Source organism: Mesoplodon mirus, assembly GCF_964341445.2.
Source record: "Mesoplodon mirus genome assembly, chromosome: 3".
NCBI classification, from domain to species: domain Eukaryota; kingdom Metazoa; phylum Chordata; class Mammalia; order Artiodactyla; family Ziphiidae; genus Mesoplodon; species Mesoplodon mirus.
Genome location: NC_138978.1, coordinates 168,917,771 through 168,935,185, shown reverse-complemented (window position 1 = coordinate 168,935,185; position 17,415 = coordinate 168,917,771). Strand labels below are relative to the sequence as shown.

At 37.9% G+C, this 17,415-nt stretch overlaps 1 protein-coding gene and 1 long non-coding RNA gene across 2 annotated transcripts in view; one reads left to right on the top strand and one right to left on the bottom strand.

The window, feature by feature from the left end:
• Positions 1 to 12,498, top strand: part of LOC309800352 — a 273,034-nt gene extending 260,536 nt beyond the window's left edge. Inside the window, exons 2-3 of the long non-coding RNA XR_014293446.1 lie at positions 227 to 281; positions 11,485 to 12,498. This is a non-coding gene — a long non-coding RNA (uncharacterized lncRNA). The remainder of the gene's footprint in view (positions 1 to 226; positions 282 to 11,484) is intronic.
• TNFSF18 (TNF superfamily member 18) lies at positions 6,014 to 16,982 on the bottom strand. The gene is made up of 3 exons (XM_082614428.1): positions 16,211 to 16,982; positions 10,711 to 10,741; positions 6,014 to 8,470 (listed from the first exon to the last, which is right to left on the bottom strand). Exons 1-3 carry the CDS (start codon positions 16,367 to 16,369, stop codon positions 8,124 to 8,126), a joined length of 537 nt encoding a protein of 178 aa, XP_082470554.1. The 5' UTR covers positions 16,370 to 16,982; the 3' UTR covers positions 6,014 to 8,123.
• Positions 16,983 to 17,415: the final 433 nt, after the last annotated feature.

Below are 17,415 nucleotides of genomic sequence, written 5' to 3'. Positions count from 1 at the left end.
AGTTGCTAGAAGGAACTCACTGAAACTAAAAAAGAAAATAGATATTTAAGATAGAGAAAGGCTGCCTAACAAAACTAATTATAAACTGATAATAACACAAAAATAATTGGCATCTATTTAACTTTCTATTGCCAGACACTGAGGTGAGTTTTTTGTGTGTGTGCATTCTTTTATTTTAATCCTTAAATTATACTATGCAGTAGAAATAATTATTATTTCTTTACAGATGAGAACACCTGGACCCAGAGAAGTTATGCAAAGTGCTCAAGCTCACACAAAGTGTAAGTAGCAGAATGAGGATTTAAATTCAGGTCTATCTAAATCTAAACCTATCTCTGAACCACAGTACTCATTTGCCTCCCCTGAGATGATACAGCCTAGAAAATAACAGATTTTTTTTAAAAACATCTTGAAAAGACAACTTAGAGAGTTGATGGACCTTACTTTGTTGAAAGGAAAGAGATCCATTTACACTAACTCAAGGAGAAAAAATGGTTTGTTAAAATGATTTACAAGGCCTAGAACAGGAACTGAAATTATATCAGAAACTGGAGCATCTCTGGGCATTGACTGTTTTCAACTTCTTCTTTCCAACAAGTTTCATGGTCTCTCCCTCCCTCCCTCCCTCCTTCCCTCCCTCCCTCCCTCCTGTTCATGGCAGCACCTGCTTTTCCTTTTACATTAGCTCTATTCTTCCTGCCTGTCAACAGTTCCATGGCATCATTTAACTTCTCCACTGCTAAATGGTACTTTTTCCTTGTATGTTCTAGATCAAATTCCTAAGAAAGGGCATTGGATTTGCCCAGCTCATTTTATTGCACAAAGCTTGCTTCTGCTGGGAAGAGGGTACCCTGACTGACCAACATTAACATGTAGTCTGCTTACCAGATAGATGCCTCCTTCTTTCCCTTTGCCCTGAGATTACCCACCCTCTACCATTCCACAACTCTTTTTTCTTCACAAACAAGTTTCTACAAAATGTAGTATAACATATTGTTTCAGGTTCCATTAACTCCTCATCTGGCGCTATTCTTCCCATTTGTTCTTCAGTCCTTGAAATCTGGATTCTTCTCCCATTACACCATTGAAAATGACCTTGCTGATGACACCAGCAACTACTTACCAGTGGAGTCTAATGAGCAATTATCAATCCTCATAGTATTTGACTTCTTGGAGCCTCTAACATCACTGACCACACCCTCATTCTCAGTCTTTTAGGCCTGCTTCTCTTCTAGTTGACCTCCTTTGTCTCTGGCTGTTACTCTATAGGATTCCTTTGCTATGCCTGTCCTCAACTGTTGGTGCTCACCGGGTCTCAGTCGTTTGCTCCCTCTCTAAACCCTCTCTATAGTTATTTTATCCACATCATTGACTTTACTCTAAAGGCTGTTGACTTTCAAATATTAATCCCATCTCATGTGACTCTTCCTGAGTTCCAGCTATATACTAGTAATGCCCACTGGGATATTCTATAGACATCTCAAATCATACATTTATAAAACTGAACTCATTATCTCATCCACCCCAAACTTTCTCTAGTTCCTCCTTCCATATCCCCTACCATGAAAGCATCACCATCTTCCTCACTTTGTCGAGCAAGGTCCTTCCTTCTTCTTTATCCCTCACCTTAAATCGATCACTTTACTAGTTAAGACTCTAATTTCAATTAGGAGAAGAAAACTTAAGGTAGCTGAGTGGGGAAAAGTAAAAGGGAATTTGTCACAGAGCTGCAGTGATTCTTACAGAATCCGGGGGTAAGAACATAGCTGGGCCTTATGGGTCAAGAGCAGTTCAGTGGAGTTTCTTTCCATTTTTCATTTCTGCTTCTCTCTGCGTACCCCTTTCATTCTTCTGTCTCAGCCAGATTGGGTCTCTCTGCTTCTCAGTCCACTTTATAGGAGGAAGATGGGCTATCACATAGCTGTCAAATTTTTATCTTCTCCAGTCAAGAGATCATGCCAGGGCAGTTAATTCCAGACAAGTCAACACTGGCTAAGAGAATGGGCTCACATGGTGAAAATGAGGCTGCTGAAACCCACCCCTGTGGTTAAGGAAGTCTGATAAGGAAACCATTATGACTTTGGCAGAAACCCCAGTGGTACCTACCACAATCACTACAGTCTGGTGAGTCTATGTCATAAATTTTTCTCTCAGTCTCATCACCAATGCCATTGTCCTTGTTCAGGTTCTCCTTCATCTCTTCCATGGACTAATTTACTCACCTTAATTATCATATATACAGTCCTCTGACCATTTGTTTACATACATGTTTCTCAGCTAAACTCTAAACTGCTTGAGGACAGGCATTATATCGTTTCATTTAGTTTCCCCTCTGGTATAATTTCTGAGGTATACTTGGCCTCAGGAAATATTTGTTCAATAAGTAAAAGAGGCATTTTGTATCTTAGGCCATTATTCATTTGAATCCCCTACCTAACCACCCTGACTTGGATTCCATGCCTGCCAATAATCTTCTGGTTATAATTTGAATTACCATACAATGCTTCCTTCAGGAAGAGAACGTGCTGACCAATAAACTTCTACCTTAGTTTAAATCTTACTCTCTTATGAGTTAGGTTATGCAGTCCCTGAGAGATGTATAAACTCTAAGACTTTGTTAAAATTCAGTTTCTAGACCTAAAAACCTTGATCCTGGACTTCAGACATGGTAATTTCACCATTCTGAAATAACCACTCTGAAAAGCCTTGTTGAGGAAGCAACTCACCACTTAAGGTGGCATCTGTCAATGTCTGTGCCCAGAAACCACAGTTCATGTTTCCAAAAATATTCATGTGAAGTAATTAATAACAAATCAAGGTTCTAGAGATTTATAATGCCTTTGCAGAGGAAAAATGTGTGCATTCTAAAATCTCACATATTACTGAACTCTTTATTGCTCAATAGAAATATGTGAGAAAAAATTCCCATAGAGATATGGCTTCAAGTTCATGAGAGATCAGTTTTCCTGAACGTGTTTGCCACAAAGGATGATACGTAACATAAAAAATATGGTTCTAAGAGCCATTTTTTGAGAAGATACACATGGCTGTCTCTAATAAATATATTTAATAAAGGCCAAAGGCACAAGCTTACCTTAAAATTTGGTGAAAGCATTACTATGGTAAAGCAAGTTAATGTGCTCTAGAATACTGCTTCCTAGGAAAACAAGGATAATGAAATGACTTTCATGATGATGATGGTGGTATATGGTAGCCAGTTTTTTTTTAAATTTTTTATTGAAGTATAGTTGATATACAATATTAAATAAGTTATAGGTATACAGTACAGTGATTCACAATTTTTAAAAGTTATGCTCCATGTATAGTTATTATAAAATATTGGCTATGTTCCCTGTGCTATACAATACATCCTTGTAGATTATTTTATAGATAATAGTTTGTACCTCTTAATCCCCTACCCCTAGATTCTTAGGAAGCTAAGGGGACACACCTGAGGAGGTATGATGGCATCAGACCCTCTAATTGCTTAATAACAAGACACATCAGCAAGCACTTACTCAACAAGCAATCTGTGTTGGTTGATTATGTGCCAGGCTAGCAATAGAGCTGGGGACACAGCAGTCACAGCCCTTGCTCTCCAGTTAGCATGGTAATCACGGAGGTAATCACCCATGACTGCCATCTGGGCACCAAGCATCCCTCGGGGCATGGGAGCTACAGAAGCCACATAAACCAGGTTCTTTGCACATTGTGGACCAAGCAGAGATGACCAGTCACATGTCATTTTGCTTCTCTTTCTTACTCTGGTAGCCAGTTTTATGGAGCACTTGTTATATACATAAATACTTGGAATGTTCCATGCATTGTTTTACTTAGAGTTTTTAAAAACCTAGAGGAATGGACATTAGACTATTTTGAGAGGTTGTTTGCAACATATGTATCTCATGTCTTGCTGGTCATTCTAACCAAGAACCAGCATCCCATCTTTTTTGTTCATTCATTTCAATATTTGTTGAGTTCTTTCAATTCTAAGCACTATTTTAGGTGCTGGTGATACAGCATTGAATAAATAAAGTGCTTTTATCTTTGGGCTTACCTTTTCTTGGGGAGGAAAGAGAATAAGATAGATGTTAAATTAACAGGTCAACTTGAGAACTGGCAGTTTAAAAACTTAGGAATAAAAAAAAATAAGGAGCTTGAAGGCTGCCCATTGGACTCTGTCATGCAGAGTACAAATGATAACGTTAAATTCACACCAACACTCAAATTTGTGATTCATTTGTTTGTTCATTCAACAGACAATAAGAACCAAGGTCCAGGCACTGTCAGACCCTAGACTCTGGCCACCAGATTCCTCTCAGAGACTAGCCCATTAGGTAAGAGGTTCAACCTGAAAGCAGGTAGGGAAAATGAAGAGGCTCTCTACATCTTCCATTCTAAGAAACTTAAATTCACCAGTACAGCTCAGTCCAACTCAGACTCTGTATTGAGGCCCTGTGTGAAAAACATCTCTGCTCCGCCCTCCCCCAACCCTGCCCCACATGGTGTCCCTGGACAACACCTAAGCTGGGTGGAAACAATCACCCTGAACGCTGAAAACAGAGATTCCCACCCTGATTATGCAATTGAAGCAATGAGAAAGTTGGTTTAATCTAATGGGCCCTGTTTGTAAAAAATGAATTTTCATTTTTCTATTGCCCAACGCTTTCTGAGTTCTTTGAGCAGGTCACATAAACCCCATAGTCTACTTTCCCAAGCAATATAATGAGATTCACCAATACTGCTATGTGTCTTGGAGCGATAGCTCAACCAAATTGTGTGGAACTCCTTAAAGCTGTTAACTGCTAAAAGAAATCAGTAGATGATTAAAATAAAATGAATGGAAGAGTCTGCATTTTGCTATCTAGAGCATTCATTGTGGATATGTAGACAGAGTCTGTTTAGAGCCCAGCACTGTGTGTTTAAAAAAAAAATTGAACTTGTTCCTTCATGCTACTTTAATTTTTCTTGACTATCAAGAAATTGAAAAAAATGTTTTATATTCATTTCTAACAATTTTCTTAAGCCTAACTTTTCAGAACAGTGAACCCTCCTACACTGTTGGTGGGAATGTAAATTGGTGCAGCCACTATGGTGAACAGTACAGATGTTCCTCAAAAAACTAAAAATAGAACTACCATATGATCCAGCAATCCCTCTCCTGGGTATATATCCAAAGAAACAAAAACACTAATTGAAAACATACATGCACCCCAGTGTTCATAGCATTATTTACAATAGCCAGGATATGGAAGCAACTCAAGTGTCCATCAACAGAGAAGTGGATAAAGATGTAATTTAGATATACAATGGAATATTACTGACATAAAAAAGGATGAAATAATGCCATTTGAAACAAACAATGTAGATAGACCATTATGCTTAATGAAATAAGTCAGAGAAAGACAAATACTGTATGTTGTCACTCACATGTAAAATCTAAAAAATAAAGCAAACAGATAAAACAGAAGCAGACTCACAGATACAGAGAACAAACTATTGGTTACCAGTGGGGAGAGGGAAGGTGGAGGAGCAAGATAGGGGTAGGGGGTTAAGAGGTACAAACTACTATGTATAAAATAAATAAGCTACGTACAAACTACTATGTATAAAATAAATAAGCTACAAGGTACAAACTACTATGTATAAAATAAGCTACAAGGATATATTGTACAGCACAGGGAATATAACCAATATTTTATAATAACTTTAAATGGAGTATATAAAAATTTTGAATCACTATGTTGTATACCTAAAACTAATATAACATTGTAAATCAACTATACCTCAATTTAAAAACTTCTAAAAATAAATTTAAAAAGCAGTGTTTCATATGGGCCAGAATTTCTTTGATGTACCCTCATATTCTCTGGATCAAAAACTCTAGTCTGACAACCCACAGATAAATCAGCTACAGATGACTTACCAACATATACTTTATTATAGGTTTAAAATGTAAACAACTATTTGAAGAAACAAGGAAACAGTATACATTGAAAGCGAAACCTGAAATTACAACACTAGGGAAATTTAAAGGTCATCTGTCGGTAGCTGTCTTTCTGGTTGCAACTGCAGAGACCTCTGCTTGCCCTGAGAAATCACTGATACGTGGGGCTTTTGCTAGGAGTATGACAATTTCACTTTCTCCCTTGTCTGCCTTGATTGTCCCAGGAATGACGCAGAAGCCAAGAGGAGTTATTAAGAAGGAGAGTTTTACAAGCAGTGGTGTGCTGGTGAATGGGTTTTCCAAAAAGAAAAGCCCTGATTTGTAGCATTTGCCAGTTCCCATGGTATATATAGTCCCACCACGACCAATTTCAAGGATGACTGTATTTAACAACCAGATTGTGCAATTTGTGAAAATTTAACAATCACTTCTTATGAACTAGTACTGGCCCACTCCAGCACACTGCTGCTTATAACTCAACAACAATCAATATCACCAAGTTTCCATAAATATATGTCATATAACTTTAATTTCCTGAGAAAATATACAAATGCAAGAGGAACCAGGCATCCAAGCCTTTGGCCCTAAGCTACTCAGCAGATGTCTTTTAAAAAAAATTACTAAGAAGCACCGTGGCCTCAGGCTTAGTCTGCTCCCAGGCAGTTTTTCTTGCACACAATACAAATATTTTTAAATTAGCTTTATACGGTGATTACTATTAATTAACAATGTAGACTTTTACAAATATGCATAAATATTTTAAATTGGATTATCATGTAATCACATTACATACCTTTCAACAAGAACCCATAAGCAGCTAGTTAATTTCGCAGAGTCCAAAACTTTAGCAGACTGTCATTGAATTGAGTGCTATTCATTCTTTTTGGAAGTTAACACATTTGACCAAGACAGGCTCTTCAAAGTGAGGAAGGGAATTTGGTTGAAGTCAGTCCTGAACAACACCCTGTGCTCCCTGCTCCAGGCAAGGAAAGGAAAAGAAGTTTGCTGAGAAAGGAAAGAATTGGTGTAGCTTCCCTCTACCTACCTTGGGCTGAAAGGGAATATACCGCCTGAAAAATCAAATCTGCTAAACTTTATAGACTTCTGATATGATAGCAGAAATACCAACCCTAGAGCTAAAACAGTGTGATACAGTGGGAAGCCCAGGGCCCCTTGTTAATCACTAGTTCTGTGGGTTGAAACAAGTTACCTATGTTCCATCTGGCTCCAAATTCTCATTGTTAAAACTGTGCCAAAAATACCTGCTCCATTAACTTCTGCTGCATTAACTTCATAGAATAGTCATGTGACATATGAAAGCACTTTGCAAACTGTGCAGAGCTAGCTAAAAATATGAAATCATTACATGACAAAATACAGTACTGGTAATATCCATTTCTGGGGTAAATCTTATGATTAGTAATGATTACTCTTTCTTTACAATTGATAATGTTTAGACACATACACAAGTTCTCTTGAAGCCCTATGTGAAGGTTCAGAATGACCCTTTTGACCAGCTGGTTTTACAAAGCACCCTGCGTCCTGAGTATGGTAAAATCAAGGAAAGTTCCCGAATAAAGTGCGTTCCATTCCAATGCCACCTGTGCCTCTGTCCCAACAGTTCTCAAGAGTGTTCTTTATCCTCTAATGCCATCAAATCTAAAGTGGTGTATTGCTGGCCTATCTGTGGCCACCCTCCAAGTCTGACTACTTTTTATTAGGAGGGTCTCAGAAGATGGGAATATGGGAAGAATGAAGTCAAGAAATCCACGGTCCAAGAGTATGAGAACAAGGCCAGGCTACTGCCCTGGATCTTTTTTCATACCAGATAAGGCTCCCATGGGACTAAGACTTCATTTTTCCACCCAGGGATTCAAGGGTTAGACAAAGACACTGAGAAGAGTCAGTCTGTCCTCTAGCCACCTGTATTCATTTTATCATGAGCTAGTAAAGTGCCTTTGCTGACCTAACGTCAAGGGTAACCAAGTGTCTTTGGTCCTCCCTCCGAGTCTTATCCAGACAGGCCTAAGAAATGAAAATCCACATGCAGAGGAGTTCTGTTTGTGTTGATCTGTATGCCCAGATGAACTGTAGGCACTGAGAATCTTCCTCCTCCATCCTACCCACTGGCATCTCTGCATGTGCTGAAGAGGACAGAGGAGACCAAATCGAGTCTCTAGGAGATGAACTGGGGATTTGCTAGCAAATAGATCCCCCAGTATGTGTTATTTTTTAGAACCTGATGTTCAGCGTTGAATATCAAGTCTATTACATCTCCAGCATGGAATTCATAAGCCCCTCCTATGTTCTGGATTGTAGAGTTGTTCGTTAGAGCTTGTATGGGGTCTTCATTCTTACGTAGCAGCACCTCAAAAGGAGCTCGCCCCTTGTAGGCTGTATTGGGAGCCACTTGGCCGTAAATTAAATACAAACCACTCTGAAGTATTTTCAGCCCCCAATCAGCTGTCTTATTCACACAAGAAGGCTCAGGAGAGGGCATTTGCCATTTTGAAGGTAATGGTCCTATGAGATATTTACAAGAAAGGCAGGGGAGAGAGAGAAAAAAAAAAGGAAAGCATAGTTATTTAATTATTTCATCTTCTTCCTGATTGTAGTTCTTTCCTACTTACAGGATGTTTCTTTACCCGGTCTATACAAGTTCTCTCCAACCACAATTTTAATATTTTAAGTATCTACCTACTCCTTGTTTTAGAGAAATTGCAGCTCCTAAGTGTATCTCTTGCTTGGGGAGTTCTAAGGAAAAACATTTAGAATAGGGACACGGGTTAAGTTTTAGGGTGGCACTTCATCTCTTGTCGATCGATATTTGTGAAAGGGAAGAAAGGAGGAAGGAAGAGAGGGATCACCCGCCGGGATGGTGATGACCAAAGTTGGCAGTGCAGGATGCATATTTGCCTTTCTCTGTGTAAATACTATTTACTATATATCACTTTATCAATGAGATCTTCTCATCAATCTGTATAAAATATAGCGCTCTCCTGTCACTCTCTCCCTTTACCTTTAGTTTTCTTCATAGAAGGTGTCACCATCTAGCCTATTATAAATTGTTCATTTGTTTATTGTCTATCTTATACCCACTTGAATATAATGTCTTTGAGAACAAGTACTTCTCTGTTTTGTCCATTGTTATATCTTCAGCACCAAAAAGAATTCCTGGTACCAGTATGTGCTCAATAAATATATCTTGATTGAATGATACAACCGTGTTCCTGAATTAGGTGCACTGTGTCTAAATTATGGCACTTTACGGGTATATATCATTCAAGATACACTTGGGATATCTTTATCCAAACCCTCCCAAAATAGCTACTGGTAAATTAATGAGTTTATAAATGGAAATTATTTGACTGTTTAAATATAAGTATCCCTGGTTTATTGCTGTCAAAGGGGATGGGGAAAGGGTCAAGACTTGTTTATTTTCATAGGAATATATGGAATTTACATATTTTCCTAATGTTAATTGTTTTACACAGAGGTGTGACTTCAGAATCCCAGGATGTGCTCTTACTTCCCAAAACACTTATCTGGCCTGTTCTCTAATTCTCCATAATTTTTGTTATGGAGGAAAAGCCTCTGTCACATAATTAGAAACCTTGATTTTTAAAAAAAGTACCCTGGAAGAGATAACATATTGACAAATTCTTATTTGTATATAAATGTCAGATATAAGGCTCTGAGGGTAGATTCTGAAGGAGAATGAAGGAAAGATCATTAAAGCAAGAAGCAAAGTCTCCCTGTATCTCCAATGAGCCCAGAGCCCAGTAAATTTCTTCCTGCTTGACCATGTAATTGACCATAGGCAAGTCACCAGGAAGAAGTGTCACTGGTTCTCATATTTAATTCTGTGATGGGGGACACTTAAAGACCATCTTAGCATCACTTGAGGTTCTCAACTTTTACCACATCAAAAGAAAATTTCAACATATCATGAGGAGTTTCACTCCATTCACTAGAAAAGCAAAAACAAATCACAAAGGCAGAGATAGGTAAAAAGAGACTCCCTAATTTCCACAAAGCAAGGAAGCCTGGCTGTTTGCACTGTATAGGAAAACAGGAGTTGAAGTTAACTCTAGAAGTATTCTGCTGCCAGCTGAAAATGGGTGTTTGACCTTAAACCAGTAAAGGACCCAAAATGTATTCATTTCAATTTTGTATGTATTCTAAAAAATGCCCTAAGGCTTAGGACGACTGTAAACTTTAGTGTGTTTTCTAAGCAAGTACCAGGTCACTATAAAGGAAAGTGACTCAGGAGCTAAGAGGAGAAGAGAAACGAGCAGAGAAGTGACCATTCCCCTAACTCTCATTTCTCATGTATATACTTAGAAACAAAAATCGCACCCTATACTCACTCTACTGGACGCTAGCAGTATGTGAAATGTGAGAATGACTTTGAGTTTGTCACCGGGAAAGGTTGTAGAAATCTGAAACTTGTGCTTATTAAAGCACAGAATTAAAAGTAGATTCCTGGATCTCAGATTCCCAGGCCTATGGGAGTGCTATGCATTTCTGCCCAGAGATGTGACCTTGAATGTAGTCTTCATCAGGGCATGGGCTTGTCCATCCATCTGGTATACTTCTGAAGCCTCAGCTCCTAGACAACTGCTTGGCACAAGATAAGCAGTTATAAACAGTAGCTGAAGGATGACTAAAATAGAATGCATGCTTTCTTAATTCTGGAGCTTGCCTTTTGCATCAAATACTAAGAAAAGTAAAAAAGGAGGTATATGAGACATGTTACTCACCAAACTTCGCTATACAGGGCCCATTGGCAGTCTGTAGGGGAAGAAGAATTGGTCAGGATGATGACAGTGTCACAACTTTCTTGATTGATTTATTTAGAGCCTCTGATTCCTGAAGCCGACTTCTTTTCCCTAGCCACATAAAAAAAAAATCCCTCCCTCCCCCTTGTTTTGGATCTCTCAGCTTTCCTTTACAGATGGCTGGCGCCTTCCTTTACCTTTCATTACCCAGCTACCTTTTGGGTCTTCTAGGAAAAAGTTAAGAACTCCTTTTATCCACCTAATCTTTACCCACAGTACAACTATTTGATCTTAGACTCTCCTCCTCTTGGGCTATAGAAATTTTCTATAAATAATAGTCTCTGAATCCCAGTGACTTCACAAGATGGTCCACTGGCATGTGAGAAGAAAATAATAGAATTTCTATTTCTATTTTAAATAACAAATTAAGCTATAGAAATATTTACATTTCAGATTGATAATGTCTCCACTATTTAATATTCAGACAATCATGCCTCATATACAGTGACCGAAATACCCTGAGGAGATCTCAGTTTCAAACTGTTGCAACATACCACAGTTTACATGATACAGGAAGTCACCAGTGTGGTTGATTTTATAAATACAGATATTTAAATACTAAAGGCTTTAAGATACTTGTAGTAAGGTACAGTATACCCACACATTTTGTAACATGTAAAGTTCATTTGTTTCCTTGTGGCAAAGTGCTTAAGAGACTTTTCGGGCTTAAACATGATATCAATTTTTCTTTTATAGGATTTCTCTGGCTGCTATGCTAGGAATAAATTAAAGGGTGACAAGAGCAAAAGCAGTGAGACAAGCTAAGAGATCAGTGTAATCATCTATGCAAGAAAGCCTGATGCCTCTGACCAAGGTGTTAGCCGTGGAGATGATGATGAGTGATTGGAAATTGAGCCAACAGGAGTTCCTGACATGGATATGGATAAGAAAATGAGAAGAGACAAAGATGACACCAAGATTTGGGGCATGAGTAATTAGAAAGATAAAACTGTTAATCACTGAAATGAGCAAGATTTAAGAGGAGTAAATTTGGGGGAAAAGAGTCATGAGTTCATTTTTAAACATGTCAAGTTTGTGATGCTTATTAGATATCCAGGTAGGAGTGTCAAGAAAGTAGTTAGATCTGTAAGGATGGAATTTAAGGAGTTCTGATAATAAGAGTCTTCAGCTTCTATATGGTGCTTAAAGATATGAGACTGTATAAGAGCATCAAGTCAGTGGGTACAGACAGACAGGAGTACTGGGGCACTGCACTGTTTAGAGGTCAGGAAATAAGAAAGAACCCGCAAAGGAGCCTATGAAGGAAACGCCACCTTGGTAAGGATTTTAATTATAGACCATGGAATTTAAGTAGTCTAAGGAAGGAAGAAAAATCATGAATGGATTGATGGGACAATATTTTTTTTTAATTTTATTTTTTTATACAGCAGGTTCTTATTAGTTATCTATTTTATATATATTAGTGCATATATGTCAATCCTAATCTCCCAATTCATCCCACCACCCTGCCCCCACTTGGGACAATATTATTTTAATTAAAAAAAAAAGAACGTTGCACTATTGAATGATGGATTTAAAATTTAGTGTCATAACATGGTAAGCACACTCAAAAATGCATTCTTCCATTTTGATCTATATTTTTTCATGAGGTAATTTTTCAGTTATGATGGTCAAAACCATGAATCAAGGTAAGGTAAATTAACCTAGACTATAACTTTCAAATTATTATATTAAAAAGTATTAAACTAAGATTAAGAAAATAAAAGAAACACATTTATCAAATTACTTTACTAAAATATTATTTCAATTATTTTAGAAATCTTTATATTATATATTTTCATATTATATAAATATAACATTTTGGTAAAAGCAAAATGGTTTTGCACTGTGAATAAACAACATTAAGCATATTATTTGGTTCATCCTTATAAATTTCTATTGTGTATCTTTTAATATACAGAGTATTAGAACTTGTATAAAACTTATAATAAATTAGCATATATATTGGGATTGTACTCAAGAACATTTTGTTGATAGAGAGGTGCAATCAAAAAGGTTGGGAAGTCACTGTTCTAGGAGATAAATCACTGGATTCCTACAATTGCTTTTGCTATTATTAATAATAATGTACATTGGATGAATGGATAAAGAAAATGTGGCACATATATACAATGGGATATTACTCAGCCATAAAAAGAAACAAAATTGAGTTATTTGTAGTGAGGTGGATGGACCTAGAGTCTGTCATACAGAGCGCAGTAAGTCAGAAAGAGAAAGACAAATACCATATGCTAACACATATATATGGAATATAAGAAAAAAAATGTCATGAAGAACCTAGGGGTAAGACGGGAATAAAGACACAGACCTACTAGAGAATGGACTTGAGGATATGGGGAGGGGGAAGGGTAAGCTGTGACAAAGTGAGAGAGTGGCATGGACATATATACACTACCAAACGTAAAATAGATAGCTAGTGGGAAGCAGCCGCATAGCACAGGGAGATCAGCTCAGTGCTTTGTGACCACCTGGATGGGTGGGAGGGAGGGAGACACAAGAGGGAAGAGATATGGGGACATATATATATGTATAACTGATTCACTTTGTTATAAAGCAGAAACTAACACACCATTGTAAAGCAATTATACTCCAATAAAGATATAAAAAATATATATATAAATAGTAATAATAATGGTGTAAATAAGAATCGCTACCATCCACTGAGAGCCTACCATGGGTCAGGCACTGTACTATCTCATTCATTCTTACCACAACTCTGTGAAATAACCAACACACACATTTTCAGATGAGGAAACAAGGAGAAGGATTATGTAACTAGCCCAAGGTCATGCAGCTGATGAGAGGCCAGGCTAAGATCCAAAAAGAGCCTGAGTCAGAAGTCTCACTCCTGCCGCTCTGTGGAGCAGTTTGTATTTCTAATTTTGGTGACATTTGGAAGGGGTGGGTATCCACTTATAAAGAAGCATATAGGACTTTCAGTTTAGTTTAGTTAATTTATTTTTGCTTAGAAGGAGCAGTTCTTGTAACCCCATTGTGATTTAAGCCCAGATTTACATACTTGGGTTAATAAATAAACTTAATAATTATTTCTCCAAACTAACTCTAATCAGATCATCATTTGGAAATAGAACCTACTCCGCTTTTAAGTACAAGCACAACTTTCCCTTTTGAAAGTAGCCTTCATTTCCTTGAAGCAGGGGACTCTCCTGACATTTGGTTTCTTAGAGACAATTTCTGTGAGATTATTTTCATCTAGGGATGGACCAACTCCTTGGGCTCATAACCGATTCTTTCAGTGAAACATCTTCTGAATGAAGAGGGGGGAAAAAAGAAAAAAAGAATTCTCCCAAGGAAATTTCTGTTGATTGATTTTGAAGGAGCCAACCTTCCGGTCTAACACTTTTTGAATTAGTGCCTAGAGAGGCTGGAAAGTGGGATTTTGTATATAAAAACCAGAGTGGAGACTAAAATAATGTAAACTCCGAGGTTGTGGAGCATTATGAGGAGGTGGAAGTGGCCACCTCATAATGACTCATCACCCACCAGCCATTCAGTCCCTTTTCCAAAAATACTAATCTGTGGCCAATAGGGAAAAAGAAGTGCAGGCAAGTGGAAAGTGGAATACAGGAGCTAATATCATTCCACTGTCAGCCAGGCATTGGCTTTTCCCATGGGAAATAAGCCTCCCTGGCATCCCGTCAGGACAATATCCTGAAAACCTTTCAAACTTCCCCAAATTTGGTACAAACTCTGGGCTATTTCTTTAGAGGCAGAACCTTTCCTTGAGAAGCTGCATATTGTCTAGGAGAGAGAATCTGGAATCAGAGTTCAAACACAGGGGATTGATCAAATTCAGTTCTGGCAAGAGGTATCCTAGTATGAGCCCTCCTCCTTCCCTTTGCAAGAGCAGTTGTGTGCCTTTGAGAAAGGCACTTTCCTTCTCTCCCAGGCACTGATTCCCCAGTCACACACAGGAAATGATGACACCTAGAACATATCCTGTGTTCTTCACAGTCATCTGGCTAATAGGATGTGAGGTTTGGAGAAGGAAAAGGCACTTCCAGATTTAAATTGTTGCTATTCTCACCCTTCCCCTTCTTCAGAAATCTAAACACTCAGAATGCCTGACAATTCTTTTTCTGCTCAAAGCTTCACTGTTCCAGAAAGTTCAGAGTTCTGCTTGATACATTCCTGAGACAGTGGGGATGTGATTACAAATTCCTCTGTTGTACTCACTTGTGTACAAATTAATGGGCTACTGTGTAAAAACTTGGCCAAAGCTATACTTGCCCTAAGTTAACATCAGCAACTATAATGTACTGCTTCCTCCTGTATCTTTTCTCAATTGCTTTCAAATATCTGAAGTAGTAAAACCATATCTTTGAAATTTTAACTAACCAATCCCCCTTAGAAAAATGTTTCTACAGTCACTGATTTCATATCACAGCCCTTTCTGAGATGGGCATGTACTACTTTATTCTTTTCAAGGCTCAGAATCTTTAGATGTACCCAGGAATTGGCTAAATCCTAAATTAAATAAAGAATTTCTTATTTTCTTTTTGGTCAATGCTATGTAGTCAACAGTCACATTTCTACTAAGAATCTCATGTACCTCCCTTCCCTTCACTAGACCCACAAATTGGACTGGAGCTCAGTGGGAAATTCCTGATAAGCATCAGGGCCTTCCCAAATAAGAAAGTATTTCCTCTTCTCCATGAAGCCTTCCCTGATCAACCTAGCCCAAAGTCATTGACCCCCTCTTGACCTCCTAAAGCATTTATGTTCTATACTGTCCTTAGCTAAATTATTAATCACTGTATTTTATAGCTAGAAGGGACATTATAATAAACAAATCCAGTTGCCTACCACCATTTTTCAGATGAAGAAACTGAGAACCAGAAAGATTAGATGCCTTTCAGATGCATACAGCTAGTTATTGAGAGACATAGAATCCATATCTTCTCACTCCTAGTTCAGTGCCATTTCCCTCCTCAAAGATATTCTAACCATGTGTAACTTACCTTATTGTCTTTTATTATCTTTTTGTGTCTTTTTCCTCAGTAAGAGTGTAGCTTGCACCCCATTCCTTGAGGGTAAGCATTGTGTTTTACATCTTCTTATTCCACCAAGAGCAGAGTTCCAGAAAGGGAGAAAACACTCCACAGGCATCTGTCAATTGACTGATTTAATTGATACCATCTAACTTGGTTCTGCAGCTAACATTTAGTATTTTCTACTACCTTTCCTCTTAAACACTTAGATAAGCCTCAAAAGCCATATTGCCGTGACAAAGTTGGAATTATATTTACATTATCTGTACCCACATGACTCTTTCTTCTAACTAGCTCTAACAATACTGAGTGACAATGATAATAACTAGACTTATAAAAGAAACAAGGAGTATAATAAATAGCAACCTTAGGTACTGTTGTCTCCTTACCTTGAGTGGAAGAAAAGTGAAGATTAGTGTACTGAAGGAGCAAAGCAATAGCAAAATAACCATTGTTGAGTAGAGTAGCCATTTCTTCCAGGATGGTCTCTGTGCTCCGTGAGGACTTGAATGGCCTAAAGGCATATTCTCCACGTGGCTCAAACTCATTCTTTGCAGGAATGAAAGCTGTGGAAAGCAAACATTCACAAGTGATGAGCACAGTCAGTTTTGTAGTATTATGGTAATTAGTAGTGGGTGTAAGAGGCGGGGTTTTCCTTCTGAGTCTGTGTGTTGGAAAATGATACTGCTAGGCTAAGTGCTGTTTCTCATTTGGCACCAGGCCAAATGCACTGAAAGGAACAGAGGGCTAAAAGCCAACCCAAACACAGAGGACAAAATACAAAACAAAACAAGAGAAGTTAAGAGGGGGGAAAAAATTATTTCCTGAAGCAAGAGGAACTATGGAACTGTGCAGTATTACAAATTATTCCAGATAAGAAAATCACTGTTTGTAAGGAAAAATAAAGTTCAAGATTAAGCCCTATCATACTCCAAATATCATATATGCATGAGGCAGTACATCAGGGAGCTGGGGAGACTGGGATGCATGGTTTGGAAAAAATAATTTCATCAATTTCTAGTGTATAAAATGTGTTCATTCTGAGTGTGTTTCGTGTTTGGTAATTGCAGTCATTGTTGCTTTTGTTGTGGTCACCCATTTACAATGCTTGGTGTCAGTTTATCTCTTGGAAAAATAAAATACAGTGTGTGTGAAAAAAAAGTGTGTTCGTTCTGAGATGGTCTCTAGAAAACAAGTGTATTACTAGAATTTAATTTTTAAAATATGTCAATACGAGAAGCTTAATTCTTTTATGTCTCATCATTTAAAAACTCTGAAAATTCAATGCTGGCATCAAATAGAAATAAAGTTATCATACAAAACTGCAAGATATATTCTTGCACTCTGTCCTCCAGTCTGAGCTTACACTCTATTCCAAAAACCTTGAGTTTTCTTCCTGGCACCAAAAATACCAATTTACTACAAAATTGAGGAAGTTCCCTGGTTCTCTGTACCTCAGTCTTTCCATCTGTTAAATGGAATGCCTACCTGTTTTGTTTACACAGTGCCAGGATCACGTTCTAGAAAGAACATGGACTTTTAAATCAGACAGACCTGAGAGGGGGGACTGGTGTTGCCCAGCCCTTATCTGCTC

What these genes read in the sequence shown, in the direction of transcription:
- TNFSF18 (XM_082614428.1), bottom strand. Translation starts at nt 16,369, where the DNA reads ATGAGTTTGAGCCACGTGGAGAATATGCCTTTAGGCCATTCAAGTCCT. An exon ending in TCACTTTTCTTCCACTCAAG is followed by an intron (nt 10,742 to 16,210) that starts GTAAGGAGACAA and finishes CTTCCCCTACAG; the next exon opens with ACTGCCAATGGGCCCTGTAT. An exon ending in GCCCTGTATAGCGAAGTTTG is followed by an intron (nt 8,471 to 10,710) that starts GTGAGTAACATG and finishes AATATCTCATAG; the next exon opens with GACCATTACCTTCAAAATGG.